The 17,467-nt window shown below is 41.1% G+C and overlaps 1 protein-coding gene, 2 long non-coding RNA genes and 3 other non-coding genes across 8 annotated transcripts in view; all 6 read left to right on the top strand.

Annotated features, from left to right (window-relative positions):
• LOC115388242 (low-density lipoprotein receptor-related protein 4-like) overlaps positions 1-5,407 on the top strand; it is a 29,627-nt gene extending 24,220 nt beyond the window's left edge. The window contains 3 exon segments of the mRNA XM_030091317.1: positions 802-889; positions 998-1,139; positions 2,644-5,407. Coding sequence (XP_029947177.1) covers positions 802-889; positions 998-1,139; positions 2,644-2,985 — 572 coding nt within the window. The 3' untranslated portion in view covers positions 2,986-5,407.
• Positions 5,408-6,360: 953 nt separating this feature from the next.
• LOC115389601 (uncharacterized) lies at positions 6,361-7,173 on the top strand. The gene is made up of 3 exons (XR_003931608.1): positions 6,361-6,427; positions 6,767-6,825; positions 7,097-7,173. It is a non-coding gene; the product is annotated as an uncharacterized LOC115389601 (long non-coding RNA).
• Positions 6,885-7,000, top strand: LOC115394902 (small nucleolar RNA SNORD67). The gene has a single exon (XR_003932192.1). It is a non-coding gene; the product is annotated as a small nucleolar RNA SNORD67 (small nucleolar RNA).
• Positions 7,174-7,293: 120 nt separating the features above from the next.
• On the top strand, positions 7,294-13,962 carry LOC115389592 (uncharacterized). Of its 3 annotated transcripts, none has more exons than XR_003931607.1 (5): positions 7,294-7,408; positions 7,763-7,819; positions 10,895-11,021; positions 12,534-12,576; positions 12,911-13,962. It is a non-coding gene; the product is annotated as an uncharacterized LOC115389592 (long non-coding RNA). The 3 variants fall into 3 exon arrangements; XR_003931605.1 differs by having other exon boundaries at positions 12,896-13,962; XR_003931606.1 differs by having other exon boundaries at positions 7,751-7,819; positions 12,896-13,962.
• On the top strand, positions 7,452-7,567 carry LOC115394892 (small nucleolar RNA SNORD67). Its single transcript, XR_003932189.1, has one exon. It is a non-coding gene; the product is annotated as a small nucleolar RNA SNORD67 (small nucleolar RNA).
• On the top strand, positions 10,714-10,824 carry LOC115394914 (small nucleolar RNA SNORD67). Its single transcript, XR_003932194.1, has one exon. It is a non-coding gene; the product is annotated as a small nucleolar RNA SNORD67 (small nucleolar RNA).
• Positions 13,963-17,467: the final 3,505 nt, after the last annotated feature.

The following is a 17,467-nucleotide window of genomic DNA, read 5'->3' as shown; positions in this document are numbered from 1 at the left end:
GAACAGTAAACTGAAAACTCTCACACAAGTATTAAGTGCTTTGGAGAAATACACTAAGGTCTGTCCATCATAAAATTGATGATGAGATTTCAAGCAGCTTAGTGCTAAAATGACGTGAGCTGTTTGCATTCTGTGATTAACAGTTTTTTTTCTTTGCTGTTTCCTGTACTTTTGTGTTTGATTCTGCTGCCAAAGTCATACTTTGGAGCCATTAAGAGCAGTAATGTGACTCGCTACACCAGGCGTGTCAAACATAAGGCCCGTGGGCCAAAACTGGCTCGAAAGAGGCTCCAGCCCGGCCCACCAAACCACCAGGCGAATTGTAAATAATTCAAAGAAAACTCTGATTTATTTTTTTTTTTTTCCCAATAAACTGTTGACACCCAAGCTGAGATATCAGTGACGTTATGAAAGTTATCAAACTGGCCTCAAAGCCTAGCTGTCGGGGTGAGTTTGCAAAAACACAGCAGCAGCAGGAGAAGTTATTTTACTTATGAAGGTGTCATTAAAGTTGCATTCATGTTGAGATGGTTGTAAATCTTGGTTTGGTTTTATAATAAAAACATTTTCATCATGTTTACTCTTTGCCACAGCAAATAAAAGCTTTAAAGTGTCAATTTAAAAGTTATCATTGCACTATTTCACTGGCTCGGCCCCCTTGAGATGCACTTGGCCCCTGAACTAAAACATGTTTGACACCTCTGGCCTGTAAATAGTTCATGTGGGACTTTTCAGCAGCATCAGATCTTTTGAAAGCTTTGAGATGTCTACCTGAATGCTAAACTTGTTTGTCTGTTTCAGGAGAGGGACTTCACATCAGCTATGTGATCGGTGGAGTTCTGACTGTTTTGGCAATTCTGATCCTCATTGCTGCCTTTATTATCTACAGGTCAGTCTCCCTCGCTGCTTTCTTCTCTCTCCCTGACTCATTTTTTTTTTAAAGCAGACGTGAAATTCTCAAACTCTGTGCTGTCGTTCTCACATTTTTGCTCGTCAGGCATAAGAAGTCAAAGTTCGCTGACCCAGGCGTGAGCAATCTGACCTACAGTAACCCCTCCTACCGGACCTCCACGCAGGAGGTCAAGATCGAGGCGTCGCAGAAGCCTCCGATATACAACCAGCTGCGGTATAAAAAAGAGGTAAGACCCTGCGGAAAATCGTACTTGCTCTTTCTTTATAATAGATGAATGGATTTCACATGAATCCATGATGCTTTCATCGGATGATCACAGATTGCACAGGTGTATCATGGGTAACCACAGAGACAAATGGCTTCACTGTTTGTCTCCGGTCTTTCTGATTGTGCTGATTTCCATCTTCTCTTCCCCGCCTCTCTCTGTCTCTCTCTCTCTCTCTCTCTCTCTCTCTCCTTCTTTTCCATTGCAGCACTCTCATCCCTACAACTCCCTCTCTCCCTTTATCTTTTGACCCATTTATCCCGCGGAGAGGTAGTTGTTCCACCGCATGGAAGCCTTGTTTCTTTCACTTCTGTGTTTTTTTTTTTTTCTTTGCCGTCCTTTGCTGCATGTGTTGCAAATGAACAGTAATCCTCTGGAGTACGGTTTGAGAGCTCTGTGATCAGCAGCATGTCGGTGTTGTTCCCACTTAACACTTTGTTTTCTGGGTGAGACTGTGTGAGTGTTGAAGGTGCAACAATACTAAATATCATCCTTTGATAAATAGTACGCCATTAAAACCCCGTGAACAACAAAGCCTGAGCTCTGATCGTATGCTGTTCACACTTTCACATAATTGAAGTCTTCCTTGATAATTTTATTTAATTGAGGTGCGTTTGTGTAGCTGTAGCACCTTAAAGTGTAAATAATACTAAAGTAACTGCAGAAGAAAAGAGAGAATTACTAAAAAAGAGCCAACAGAGGCATGGTCTGTGTTTGAAGGTGGCATTTTGTTCTGGAGCGTTGTGACGTTTGATTAATCCTCAAGGGAAACCTTTAACAGGTTAAATATTTCTGATGTGTGTGTATGTGCGTGTGTGGATAAACGTGTAAAGGAAATGAGTTAAAATATGAAACAAGACATTTGTCCTAACACACACACAAATGCTTCACCGCTCAATCTTTTTACAATTTACATTTTTTTTATGTAAAATCCAGAATATCTCATCAGTTCTTTACACAAAAAAATGGAAACAAACTCGCTGTGAGTGATCATTCTCACACATAAAGGATTCACTTTGAGTCTTCTGTGTGTCGGAGTTAGTGATGCCACTTCCTGATGAGCTGCCATTCAAAGCATTGCTGCAGTTTCTGCTGCTGATTCCATCCCGGGACAAATTACAGCCATAAAAAACGAAGCCAGAGCCAACCGTATTCTTTATTTGTTATTTATTTGTTATTTATGTTATCAGTGCTTAACTGTTAGAAGTGAGTCTTGTGCCTTCTGATGGACAAAATAAATAAATAAAACCGATGCAAACTGGCCAACTCTGCCATCTGATGGCAAACGGTGGTATTACCTCAGATAAAGAAATTCCTGTTTGAAGTGGTCAGATGTTAATTTAAAAAAACAACAAACGTATCGGATGAAATTCTAAAAAAATGGAATAGTCTTTTCTCGTGAGGATAGATTTGACCTGTTTTTCCTGTAAAGGCAGTCTGACAGGGTGACTGTGTCCTTGTCCAGGGGGTGGTGGACGGAGGCTACACCAAGGAGAAGATCCGTATCGTGGAGGGCGTTTGTCTCCTGTCCAACGACGAGCTTTACTGGGACGACCTCAAACAGATCAAGCCGTCCCGAGGCGGCCTGCACACCTGCATGCGCACCGACACCGTGTCCCTGCAGGCCAGCAGCGCCTCGCTAGACGACGGCGAGACGGAGCAGCTCCTCCAGGAGGAGGCGTCGGAGTGCTCCTCCATAACCACCCTGACCCCGTCGGCCATCACCCCGCAGCGCCACGCCCAGCACAGCCTGCCCGACACCGGCTGGGCCTCCATACGCAAGCCCTCCACCGAGAGCGAAGTGTGAGGGAGCCCCCACCCCTCTGAGCGCCATCTCAACCATCTCTCACACACACACGCACACACGCACACGCACACACACACACACACACACACACACACACACATGCTGTACGTTAAACCGGTACGAATACATACAGATGAATAGGTAGCTGCATATGTAAACTAACGGTACATACGGACCTGGGTAGACACAGTGAAGCTCTATAAACCCCTCTCCTGTCTTTGAAACTGGGGCTCCGTCCTACTTGTACACACATACACATATATACACACACACACCCACACACACACACACAGTGCTGCTCTCCAGCAGCACCCTCAGTGCTTCAGCTTCCGGGCTTCATGATAAACTAAGGAGCATGATGCTGGAAGAGGAATGGAAAGGACTCTGGGGACGAAGCCACGAGAGAAACGAGCGTTATCTGGAGCCTTCTCTATTTTTTTTTTCTTTTCTTTTTTTGTAAAGTGTGCAGACTCTCGGCACCTGTCTGTGTGCAGCTTCAACTTTACTCTGTGTGAACTTCTCCTTCTGGAACCCGACATACCCCCCCGGACGATGTAACCACAAGGCTCTCGCTAATGCCACTCATGTCTTTATGAACTCTATTTATAAACTTTTTTTTTTTTTTTTTTTTTACTTGTAGAGTGGGTTTGCTGACTTTCAGAGAATGATGATGATGAGTGTTAAGTGTGAAGTGTTTTGCAGCAGGACCCAGTTTATCCAAGAGTTGTATTTATGACAGTGCCAAAGGGCGGGGCTTCACAGTCTCTATGCTTCTTTCTCTTTCCACACTTCAGCAGAGATTCAGTCGACCTCTTGGGTGTTTGTTTTCCTCCACTTCACCAGGACTCTGCAGTGAAGCGCTCCCCAGCACACAAACAGCACTGCACAGGTCTCATTTTATAGCGCCCAACACGGCAAAATTACTGTAGTTTTATTAACTTTCTGCAGGAGTTTCCCGAAAGAAGCGTCGGGATGATAAAGATGGGACAAAGCAGAAGAAGCCACGATGAAGTAAAAAGCCGAAGTGCCAAACATTTCATTGTTTTTCAACTTCTATATTTATTTTCCTCTGAGGTTTTAAAATATACAAGGTGTTTTCTGCCTCCTCTGCCGTTTACCATGCAGATAACGCTGGTTTTATTTTTCCAAGATATCAGATGTCTCTGTTTCTTATTTCTTTGGAAAGACGGTTATTGTTTTTTCTGTTCCTCGCCTTTACTGCAAGTCACTGCAGCCTCCAGTGTGAATTCGGGTTGTTTTTATAAACACTTAAGACATCGCCACAAGTAAAGGGAGCAACGGATGAAATTGAATTTTAACACATTTACTTCCAAACTGCTACAAACAGAAATAAGATAAATTTCTCAGGAAGTTGTAATAAATAGATGGATTTTTTTTTTTTTTAATTATTCACACAAGTTTCCCAGATCGGAGACAATTTTGAAATCTTGGCACGTAGGACTCGTCGTATCTGCTTGGCCAAACGCTGCTGGAGGTAATGGAGAACCCTTTTCTTTCTGGGGTCGTCTGAGTCCCGTAGAGATGCTCTCACAGTAATAGTTCAGTACGGCTAATGGGTAACTTAGAAACACTGTGCATGTCTGTCCTCATCCACTCAGAAATATATCACTGACATCTTAAAATACAAGTTTAACTCAAGATTTTATGAACTTTAGAGAACAGTTCTGTCTGTGGAAACATGGGACATGGAAATACTATATTGCTATATAGATAAGATATATGTTAGAGGTTTTAGGTCCTTGTATTTTGAAGTATCTGCTACAAAGCTCAGCTCCTCGCTGATTTGCTGCTAGACGAAGCACTGAGGCCAATGAAAGAGGGTCTTGGCAGCTACGGAACTCCGGTGTCTGGCGGGCGGCGGTGGGAGTGCCGGCCTGCGGAGCGTCACAGTGTCCCATCCTCCCGGCTCACAGTCCCTCCAAACTCTGCTGCAGGAACGCTCAAACTGTACAGAAGCAAACATTTCTGTTAATATTGCATTGATTGAGTTGTATAGTCTTTTTGTACAAAGGGATTCCATGACCTTTTTTTTTTTTTTTTTAGGCTTGTATTAATTTTACTCACTGGAGAAAACCTTTAAACCTATGTTTTTTTTTTGTTTTGTTTTTTGCTGGGTTATTTTAACCACTGTGTTTCCAAGCCTTGTAAATGATAGGGAAGATGCCAGTTATTTAATAGTGCTCTTTTATCTTATGAAATACTGGTTCCATATAGCTGTTGTAAAGTTAACAAAAAGAGGTATTTATGATTTTTTTTCTTTGTTTGATTGTCACTTGATGTGTAAATATGAAAAGACTGTATATGTATTTCCATGGCAGTACTAACAAGCTGTGTTGTGTGATATAGTGAATTATCCCTTTGCTATCTTTTAATATAAAATTGCATTTGCATTTCAATGAAACTTCAGACTCACTCGCCTGTGTTGACTGATGTTACACAAACATGCTCTTCAATAGACAGCAATAATAAGATGCAAATTTATGATATAATTACAACAATGGGAGGAAATATGCAATCGCAAATGAGGATTTCTGAGGCGTGAAAGCTATCCAACAATTAAATTTGCTATTCTTTGAAGGCATTAAGAGATGTGTGAATCATATAAATTGCACCAAAGCTTAACTGGAGCATTTGACCTTCAGAAGTTTACAAAACTGAAAAGTCACATTGGCTTAGGAACTATTAATGCAATAGATAAGATCACAGTTTACTCAACAAATGATACCCAAGAAACTGGGAACAAAAAGTATATGTGTATATACATATACATATATATATATACATATACATATAATATTTTTATTTTTTTAATCCAACTAGAATCGAATGCATTTATTTATACAAAACATGCATGTTCCAGACCTAAAGGTCCAGAAGCTCAAACTGGGGACATGTTGCTGTGAGGTGAGTGTACAAACCACTCAAACACCTACAATACCTACAATCAAACAGGTTACAGGAGGGCAACGATAGAAATATTAAAATTCTCTCTTCAAAGTCTCTTCAATACATTTCTCATTTTAAATCCACAAAAATACATACAAACTAATGTTCATTCAGCAATTCATTCAAATATTCAGGATACAAACTAATATATCCATAAACATGTTTACACATATATTCACATTAAGTACATTAAATTACGTCCACAGTAATATACGTGTATTAGTAGTAGTCTAAATTTAATCAAACTCTTATATAAAAGTTTTTTGAAAGTGTTCACATATGACTATTACATAGCTTCTCATTGGCTCTCAGAACATAAACGACAGCCTGACTGACCAATGAGCGTCCGCCTTGCTCCACTTTTTCAACCAATCAGCGAATAACTTCTGGGGCGCGTGTTTAAAATGAGACGAGTCTTGTCGTGTCTCAGTGAGCTGAACGGAATGTGAAAAGAAGGGATTAAGCTACGTTAAAGGTAAAGCTTGATTTAAAACACGTTTCAGACGCAAACTTTGATTCATGCTACACGTTTTATGTCCGTTCGTGAAGTGATTTTTTTCATCGTTAAAAAGCCGATTTTCGGTGTTAGCATGGCAAAGTGGCTAGCAGCTAAGCTAAGTCGTCGATGTGAGTGTTTCCTGCTTGAATTTTCCTTTTTTATGAACATATCTTTCGTTAGAGCTTTACACTTATATGTTTACTGGGTTCGTGGTAGTTAATTATGCCATGTGGCTGTGTTTCACGTTGATACCTTTTTCCTAAATAACTTGTTTTTTGGACGCACGTGATGTGACTTACCGTTACTGTGTTACAGGAGCCGGATGAGAGAAAAGAAGTCATGGAAGCCGATATCAAGTGAAGACGCCACCAGAGGTAAAGACATGTACATCTACACCACATAAACACAGTCCCGGATGTTAAGGTGCGCTAAGAGTGAGAGTGATGAGTTGCACGATTAAAAGTTGGAGTGTTTGTTGCAGTGGCAACATCTCGCCAATCCGAGTCGACCTGAGGACACACTGTGTGCACAGGGGCCATCTGACTCTCTCAGCTGCACTTTGACATCCAAATGTTCTCCCTGATCAATCATCTGTTATATATTTGCTTATTCCACAAGTATCTACTGGACTGTTCTCTTCTACAGGGGTTTCCTACAGAGCAAACTGGAAGTCCTTCTTGCTGCTGTTGGGATTTCAACCTGGCTTTGCCATAACTCAAGGCAAGGGCTAAACACAAATGTGTCACAAATATGCAGTAAAATAATTCAGATATTGTGAAGGGGTATTACTTTTGAAGGCTGTTTGAGATTTGTCATCAGTTGTTAACGCACCTGTCCCCTCTAGGCTGAGGGACTGAAAGCCTGCAGTTGATTCCTGACTGAAGACTGAATTCCATTACTGCTTCAGAGGAGTTGGATAAGGAAACAAAGTCACTGGAGATCAAATGTGGAAGTGAGGTAAATGCATATAGTATGCACTTTTCTAAACAAGTGCATTATGAGTGAGAGTGATGAGTTGCACGATTAAAAGTTGGGGTGTTTGTTGCAGTGGCAACAACGCACCAATCCGATCCCACCTGAGGACACGCTGTGTGCACAGGGGCCATCTGACTCACTCAGCTGCACTGTGCACTCTTACATCCAGATATTCTCTTTTGTTGAACTGAACTGTAGCATGGGCATCTTTTGACTTTTTGATTGGAGACTGTGGTTTAGCCCCCTCCCCTTTATTTTTCTTTTAAATCAGTAGTACAGTAGAATTTAAATTTCAAGAATAAAAACAAACCTTGTCCCTTCCAGGCTGGTCACCAGGCTGAAGGGTTGAAAACCTGAAGATGATTCCCAACTGTCAGGCCACAGGTGGTTCAGGTGGGGACACTATTTTGTAATACTTTGTTGTTTTTTAAATCAGATACACACATTTCACTGCATGTTGTTTGTGTATACCTGACAAATTTGACTTACCCTGTGATACATCCATACAGGGTTGTTTTGTTTCTTGTGTTTTTGAGGTTGTTTTGCAGGAATGTCATGTCCTGCTGCATTCCTGTGGAGTTGGTTTAAGTTCATTTGTGTTGTGCAAATTACAACATGGTAATCTGCATTAAACTCAGTAAGGCTCAAAGTTAGAGAAACATTGCTCCATGCAGAAGAGAGGAGATGTTGTGCAATTGAGGGCCTTTATAATTTAAATAGTGTTCAGATTATTTTTCAAAAATTGACATTGCAGGTTCACCAACAAGTGAGGTTTTACTTTTTTTTTTTTTTTTTTTTTTTTTTTTTTTAACTATTTCATCTTCTTTACATTTAGGTTTTAGGCCTGATTGAAGGAATTTGTAAACTACAATAATTGTCACTTTTCCATAATTATGAAATACTTTTCAAAACATTTTCAAACGCAGGATCTAGAAGCACAGCCAGGTGGTTTATTCACAGAGACATGCGTTTATTCCTCCAGGTCTGTTTCTTGTGCTGCTCTTTGTCTGGGCGCCGGCACTGGAAGTCTGGACAGAAACTCTGAGAGCTGCTCCTCCAAAAGCGTCTTTTGATGCTCCATGTACATCTTGAACCAATTTCTTTTCTGCCGGCTGTAGCTTTGTCCGTTTCTTTTACTACTGTTGACATCAATACTTCTGTCTTCTTGGCAGGCTACAAAAAGGTAACAATAGAAAGAAATGATCATTACACATGTCCACGGACAGAACGTGACAATGTTGCATCAGGGATCAAGATTGGGCAGTTAGGTTTATAGTCTCGGCAGAATGAGTTTTCACAGTATGAAGCTAATTGAAGTTAGTTTCAGTAACGGTTATCAAAATGCAGCAAAGACCTTGAACTGATGGCGATAAAGCGGAAGCAGTGACACTGCAGCAAAACCTAGCTACATTACGGCTACTGAAACGGCACGAGTGTCATCGCCCGACCACGAGGGTTCAGACACCAGAAACCCTGAATTCTGAGAGTCAGCTGGCCGATTGGGCAGACTTCAGGTGTTTTTTCTGAGTAAAACGGTTTGTTGCAATAGATATCGTTTTCAGGATGAACTTGTATGTCCCGCACTAAAAACAAGGGGCGAAACATTTGTTTTTAATGTCTGAACTTCATCGGTGAAAGTGTGAATCTCCTTTCAGACCAAGCAGATATGAGGATCCGTTCACACAGGGTTTCCAAGTCAGAACGGAAAACTTCTCTTGTTTATACGAGAATGATTTTGGGAGCCACTAAGAATGCAACTTTGTAAAAATCACTCCCATGGAGGATTTTGTTTTGTTTTTTTTTTTTTATAATAATTCAGCTTGTAAAAAAGATAGACCCTCCAGAAAAACGCCATTATGCGATCGCATGAATTCACGCATAAATCACCCTTTTGCCGCTGATTATGCAGGGGCCACATATTTTCCAAAAGGGCGCATAATTCCCGCAATAATCTCACATTTACCGCAAAAAAAACGAGAAATGGTCTCGCTTGAAGTGCTGTGACGTTCAATGAACGAGTCGTTCGTTTGAACGCGTTCTTTTAAGTGAATGATGAGAGCCGGATCACAGCTGTCTGAGAGCCGTTCCTTTGTGCAATTAGTCCACGCTTCCTTCACGTGTCTCCTGAGTCCAGCTGTCACCGCTGCCTTCATGTGAATGACGGAGTTTCAGTTTCCGCAGCAGCTCCAGTCACCTGAACGCAGCAGCTAACTAGCGGAGGAGAAGTGTCCAGAAACCGGAGAGGAGCCGGTGTTTAGGAAGAACTGGTTTCCCTATTGACTGGCGACTGGGTTTCTTTCACGTCCCTTGTTGCTAATAGATGTTAAAAACCAGACAAAAAGCCGTTCAGACCTTTAATGAGGCTGATATCAACATCTGCTGCTACTAGCAGCAGCAGGAAGTGCTAAAGGAAGTCAGTCACTAGTTAACAAGGAAACCAGTTCATTTGAAACACCGTACTGACGGCTTTCTCACAAGTTTTAGCAATTGCAAACACACACACACAATTGCTAAAACCTGTGATAAAGTGTGTGTGTGTGTTGCATTGGTGAGTAACAATTTAAGATAAATAACAAACTAATATGAAGTGTGTGTGTGTGCGCTACAATATCTGGCATCCTTTCGCATATTTCACAGCATACTTCACAACTGTCTGCAATTTTACCGCATAAAATGGCATAAAAACCCTGCATATTAATTTGCATAATCAAGCATTTTAGCTCGCATAATCTGGGATTTCAGTACGCATAATCAAGAATTTTTGCTCACGTTTTTCTGGAGGGTCTAAAAAGAGATTAATGCATGAAATTAAGAAGTTTGTGGTTTCTCATCGGAAATCCTTTAATTCTAGCAGAATGTTTCGGATGGTAGTAGGTTGTTCCAGGGTGGTTGTTTGAATTTCATATCTGAACCCATATTTATTTATTTCTACACCCAGATTTCTGCCTTGATTTGATGTCCTGAGTGACATGGAGTCAAGATCAACGCTCATCTTTCACTCCTCCATTTTGGGGTCAAAAACAATAACCTCATTTTACCTCAATCTTAATGTAACTTTTTGTTAATCTCAGTTATATGGATTGTTTTTAAGAAGTCAGAATTTTTGCATTGTGTTCAAAGACTTTTTCCTTTGGTACTGGTTCTTGGTTTAAGCGGTTTTCTTAACTGTTATTCATCCTTTTTTTAGTCACAGCAGGTAAAATTAGGGTCACATGATGTATTTTTTGAATGTACAAGTTGTAATGTTGTCCTTGTTGGGTCTTTAACGCACCCGAGCTGCTAAGAGTGGTGACAATGATGAGTTGCACTATTAAACAGGCCGCTGATGGCGGTGCCACATCGGCCTGTCTGACACACTGTGGTGACACCCACTGTGCACAGGGGCCATCTGAGTCACCCCCCACCTGACAGCCAGAGCCTCCTAAAGGTTAAAGGCCTCGTCTTATTCTTTCTCATCTTCTTTCTCAGCTGGAGGATGCGAGAGTTCGAGGTCAAACGGGATGTGTGAACCATTGTGAACATGATGGCCGACCTGCAGCCTGCCAGCAGAAGTTGTTTGGTGTGTGCAAGACCTGAGGATACACAGCCTGGATCGGTCAGTTTATTCTCCTTTTATGTGAATTATATCTCATGTTATGCACACTACCTTTGCTCGGCCTAAAAGAGGAAACTTGTGAAACAGTTGTAACATTTGTGACTTTCTGAGCTCTTGGAAGACCACCGTGCATTTCACCCAGTGCTGCACCGACCCACAGGAACATACATGTTTTAAATTACTTGCAGAAAATGGTAATTTGACTTTTATTAAACAGGAAAAAAATTAAAGATTTATGAAGATTTAAATAATCTTGAGTTATGAGTTTGGAAACCAACAATAGTCTGTCCTTCAGTGTTTACAGCAGGAAGAAGTGAACTTCTAGGAGATCTCAAACAAGAACATCATGCAAGAGAGTAATGGGACTCATTGAGTCCTAATGAGGAAAAACAACAAATTTAAGAAACGCAGTGCACAATATTAAAGACTACTACGATGTAGCTAAAACGGTTCTTAAAAAACAAAAAAAACTTAGAATTATTACCCATAAATGTCTGATTCATCAGTTTAGGTAGATATTCTTTGCCCGATCTCTTTTCCTTCAATGGCAGACTACTTTAATTCTACATAAACTGATGGGCAGAACATGTGCACTTAAGCTGTTCTCCTTGAGGGTTCTTGGTGACCTCCTCCCTCCTCCAAGAAAACTAGTTTTTCCTCCAGCCTCAACCGTGACATTTCTTGCTCTGTGATCACAGCAGCCCTGGACTCGTGCCACAGCGCTGCACAATAACCACTCTGTAATTTTGTCCCCTACTATCAGCGGGGTGGCGGAGTTCGGAGCGTTCAGCCAAGAATCCAGCTCCACCCCCTCGAACAAAGAGGAAAATGACCACAGACTGACCTTTTCCAGGGTCTAGGAGGATGGCCTTTTCTACAAAATAACCCTCAACAAATTTTAGAATCAGTGGGAAGTTGAGCACGTTTTCTGTGAATTAATTGACTTAATCCGATGGTGTCAAACTCCTTTCAGTTCAGGGGTCACGGACAGTCCATTCTCCTGTAGCGTGTTTTTACAATCTCACCCTGAACGTATGGCTTTGAGGCTAATGCTAGTTTGCTAGCTTTCATGTTGGCTTTCGGCCAGCAACTCTGGAGCAATAGTGCAAGAACATTTGATTGAATAAAAACTAGTTGAATCGGTCTCCTTTTCAGTGCTCTGGCAGGCGGGCTTGACTCACCGTGAGGATGTAACCGCTGCGCCACTCTTGGTAATGATATGCAGTGTGGAGACATTTTCCCACAGAACACTCTGACAGGAACAGTTTCCTTTAATAACCGAGTACCTCTCTATCTCGAAATGACCAGCGTCCATGTGCCGAGGCGCTTCTACTGTCGCTCACTAATGACCCACTTACAACTGGTTCTGCCTGTGATCAGTTTCCCACTAGTCGCAGAGCCAACCTTCGTTGCTGGTTTTCCCATTTCTTCTGATGTCTTGATTACTTTCCTTATTCAGTCATCACCCAAGCCGTTAAATAATCTTCTGTCCTGTTTGTCTTCTGCCCGCAGAACCAGAACCCTGGAGGGACTCCGCTCCGCCTGACGCTGCCAGGTATGTGGGGTGAATCGGTTTCATCTGTGCTAAAATAACCAGAGAAAGCAGGTGGTTGTATTTCAAGATTACATGTGCTTAAGAGCAAATGGTTTTCTTTGCTTTTATGATGGTTTGCTTTGAGAGGTGATCATCGATTGTAGCTTATAACGCCGAGTCTCTCCTGGTGAAGGTTTTTCTCCAGACTGTTGCATCATCGTTACGCCAGAATTCCAGTTTTTTTTTCCACAATTGAGAGTATTTCAATCACTGTTAGACTTGGCTGAAATACAGCTGTTTTTTTTTAAATCGCTCTTCTTTTTTTTATTTTTTATTTTAGTCATTTCATCCACAGAATATAGAGGGAAAACAAATCCCTCCTCCTTTCTTGACCTGGCAGATGGACGAGCTGTTGACCTGGACGATTAGATCAGAGGTGATGAAGACGATCGGGAGGAACTCTGGAAGTTCAGGATTCTTCACATTTTGACTTTCATCCCTCACATAAACTGAAAAGGGAATATGCACAGTGTGTTTTAGTGGTTGTCACAGCATGCGACTTTTGAGTAATCGCTGTGAGTCAGAGCAGCGAGCTGCATCACACTAATGGCTTTTACTGGGGCTGCTTTGCAGAGGCGACCGCGGCTGCAGTTTCCTCTGAAAGGATTACAATTTTCCCCGATTGTCTTGCATCATCAGAGGCTGCAGCTCACCCTAAATATCCCGATCCTCTCCGTGGGTTTGGCAGTGAGCAGGTGCTCAAGGTTGTGAGTTTGTGTTGTCTGGACAGAATGACATAAAATCCATACTCTGTTGTTTTAAGTCGGGATGAGAGAAGCCAGGCGCTCAGACGTCTGTCCGCACGCTTCTCTGCCAGGTCATCAAAACGTGCGGAAAGCTTCACACTAATCATTGTTATGGACCCTGAGGAGACGCCACTGCCCCCCACAGACACAAGAGGACGAGCAGCAAAAATAATCTCAATGTCTTGGAAATGTTGTTTGGTAGGTTTGTGTGAGATTTTTGAGCTGTATCGTTTGAATTCAGAAGTTAAATGAACTACAGAATTTCTGGAACATGTTGATTGACACTCTTTCACAAGTCGTTTCATTGTAAATTTTTTGTTTTTGTTTAATCACACTTGATTGAAATCTGAGATCACTGTTATTTCACTGATATGCTCACCTGTGCTTGATGGAAGTTTTTTCATCTAAATTGTTTCCCACATGCTCACCCAAAATGGATTTCCGTTGCCACTGTGTCCCCTCTGATCCATTGTGTGGTTTATTAACTCAGTTGGTAGTTTTCTCTGCTTTGTTGTTCCTTAATGGGTTTTTTTTTTTTTTTTTTTGTATTTTCATTACAGTAATGTTTGACTTTATATTAGCCACTTGGGCTTCTTTTTATCTCTCGCAGTTCAAGTTTTATTCTCGTGTTATTTTGCACCAGAAATCTGAAAAGTCTAAATAAAACTGTATATTTCTAATTTTACAAGCGGTGTCATCAATGGTCGAACAGGCTTCTTGGATATTTTGCTTGAAAAAAGTTTAATTTTAAACTCGTCTGTCTCCTCCGCCTCCTCCACAGGTTACATTAAAAAAAAAAATCTCTTCAAGGCAAAAATTGGTGGAATCATTACTGTTTTCGTTTCAGCCACCAGGTGGCAGTTAAATATCAGGGTTCCCTTCTCTCCTTCTGCACTAATGTATGTGAAATAAAGTGCTTCCCTGGTGGAACACGTGCATAAGAAGGCACTGAACACTCCACATAGTTAAAACACCTGCAGTGAGGTTTTCATGAATGTGTGAATTTTTGAAGACCCTGAGTGGAAACGGGTTCCTGCTGGAATATTGAGCTCAGTGCACTGAGGACAAATATACTTTATCATCATTTAATGTTGGAACGAAGTCTCATTCACTTAACTATTTTGTGGGAAAGAAGACGTCCGAGCAAGCACAGAATAAATATTGAAATTATTAAATGTGAGATTTTCAAGGGGCAATATCAGTAACTTAGAATACAGTGAAAAGGGAAAAGGACTAGTGGGGAGCTGCTAGAGATTTTTAGAATAAATTACTCAAAACTGAGAGGTGTGTCCAACAGCTTAAAGCTTTTGTGCAGCAGCAGAAGTTGATCACGCCTTGGAAGTTACTAATTTGTAGAGGCGTTCCAAATTTTCTGGGTTACTTCCAGCCTCCCCTGTCTCTGCATTAAAACGGACTCCTGAGCAACAGTTGAACTGCAGAACGTCGTGTGCTGTAAAAATGGAGAGAGGCAGACCATGAAAGCACTTAATGTTGCCAGTAAATGCAAAGACAGTCGTGGAGAGTACAGGTTCCTTCACCTTCAAGAGACACTCAGCGACTGAAACTGACATGAGGAGGACCGGCAGACCCAAAGCCACAACAGACAAGTTTCTCTTCGAGCTCGGCCGAATACGGTAGTCGCTGTAGCAAGAGAGTCTTGGTTTCAGCTGTGAAGAGAAGGCGTGTAGCTGCAGGCTTGACAGGATGAGTTGGAGCAACAAAGAAGTCAGAATACGACAAAGAGGCTCACCTGGACCTGGAACATCACTATTGGATGACTGGAGACTAGAAATGAATCAACATGTTAAACATTCCGTTCATCATGCAGGACCTTTGTGAGTCAGCGAATGGACAGTTCCACAGCCCGAGACATCAACTGTCCAACATGGAGGAGGAAGTGTGGAGGTTTTTCAGAGGTCAGTGGTCTTTTTTTCCCTGGATGAAAACAGCCGCGGCAGCATTCAGAAGAGCCTCGTTGGTCTGAAGCAGGGTTTCCGTTATCCGGTAATTACCGGACTTTGACGGGTAAAATCTGCCGAAGTCCGACATATTTTAACACCACCGGTCAAAATGTCCGGTGAAAAATATTCCCTCCAAGCTCAATTTGTATTTGAATATTCCCTCCAAGCAAAAATTGAATTCAAAAAGGCAATTTCCATGTAATTTTACATATGTATATATAAAAAAATCCTGAATTTTATCTTTTATGAATAAGCCTAGTTTATGTGGAAAAAACATTTTTTTTCAGGCGGAGCTAAACTTGTAGCACGTGTTTCAATCAATCCATTTATTTTTGTATAGCCCAATATCACAACAACAGTTGCCTCAGAGGGCTTGAAGATGTTACATTGATTGGTAAAAATTGATAATGACTTTGATAATAACAATGAATCACAGTGTAGTGTCTATACAAACAGTCCACAGACAGAACAGAGGGAGAACGTTGACATCAGACCAATAAACATAGTGGCATGAACAGTCCACAACAGTTTCATTACTCCGACAAAGCGCGCAGTACAGCAACAATACAACGGGAGACACATGCGGAAACAGGCAAAGACTTTTTTAATAGACAAAATAGTTCAGAGGAGAAAGGGTTGGAGCCCGATAGAGCCCAAATGTCATAGTCGCTGTCAAAGTGCGGATCCTAACCGTCATTATTGTAGAGCTGTCCGGGACGCCGCTGTTTGACTCATCACTCATTGACGCACATTGCAGGGTTTTATAATCAGTTTTTGCAAACACAACTTTACTTTGAAGATAGAAAAAATGTTTCTAGGACCAAATTATTTATGTTTTAAATGGCTTTGTCACGTAGAGCGACAAAGTTCACATCAATTGAAAATACACCCCCACTTAATGACAGGAATATATTTTTTTTTTTTATAGGCTTGCTTTGCAGGTGAGTAGACTTTATATTTTTATATATATATATATATATATATATATATATATATATATATATATATATATATATATATATGTCCTGATCTTTGGGCATATCTTTGAATAAATTACCCTACCATTCTATTGAAATTTAGTGTACACGAAATTTGACAAGCGAGGGCGGCGCCCTATCAAAAGTATACCCACACCCGATAATATTTGACCGGGAAATCAAGCGCTTGTCCAGTAAATTGAAAACCTGCTGGTCACGTTGCCCAGTGCCATTTTTTTATAGCGGAAACCCTGGTCTGGAGTTCATCCAACAGCAAGATAAAGACCTGAAACGGAACCAAGAACGACAACAAAACAAGACGGGAAGCTTGAAGACATGGGAGTGTCCAGGAGGATCGCTGCAAAGCAACCTGCAAGTGCCACGTGCTTCTGAGAGTTTCTGAAGAATATTTGATTTCTATGGTAGAATGAAAGCCCCAGTGTGTTCAGCTGTGGTTTCTGCCGCTGAGGAGTCAAAAGTTTAGAATACTTTTTAGTTTTGTAGAAATTGACACCACGATTTCTGTCTTCTGGTTTGTTTGGGTTTTTTTGTTGTTGTTTTTTTTGTTTGTTTAACTCTAATGTTTATTCTTCAAAAGGTGAGGTGACTGTTTTTTTCTTATTTTCCTTCCACTGTTGCAGCATTTCTCCACTATTCAGAGGTGAAAATAGCTTGTTCCCTATCTTCTAATTTTAAACTGTGAACCAACAATTTTTCAAATATTTTCAGCCATTTTGGGGAGTTTGGGGAATTTTGCTAATTAAGTCAAACTGATTGGACTCGCTGTCTAGCATGCTTTTGGGGAAACCAGAGCACCTGGAGAAAGCTCCATACCAATACTGGATAAAGGCAACTAAAAGCAAACAATCATTGGGAACGTGACTACGACGGCTGCAGTGATTGCTTTTCTCAAGGCAGCTGATGCTCCTGTAAGGATCCTCTGATACTTTAAAACCACATGGGCTGAGTTTCTGACAGCCTTCATTTTACACTCACTGCTTTCGGTTCATTAACTCTCCATAGAAACATACTAAATTTTGAATTTTGTATATGAGCTGTTTCATTTGTTAGAATATTTTTTTTCACATCTCCAGGAAAAAAAATCTTCATTTGTAGCCATGATCTGCATCCAAATGACAGTCTGCTCCTTTTGATGCACAACAGATGG

This window comes from Salarias fasciatus, chromosome 1 (genome assembly GCF_902148845.1).
Source record: "Salarias fasciatus chromosome 1, fSalaFa1.1, whole genome shotgun sequence".
In the NCBI taxonomy this organism is placed as follows: domain Eukaryota; kingdom Metazoa; phylum Chordata; class Actinopteri; order Blenniiformes; family Blenniidae; genus Salarias; species Salarias fasciatus.
The sequence above is the reverse complement of the archived record's forward strand: the minus strand, read 5'-3'. Positions and strand labels throughout refer to the sequence as shown.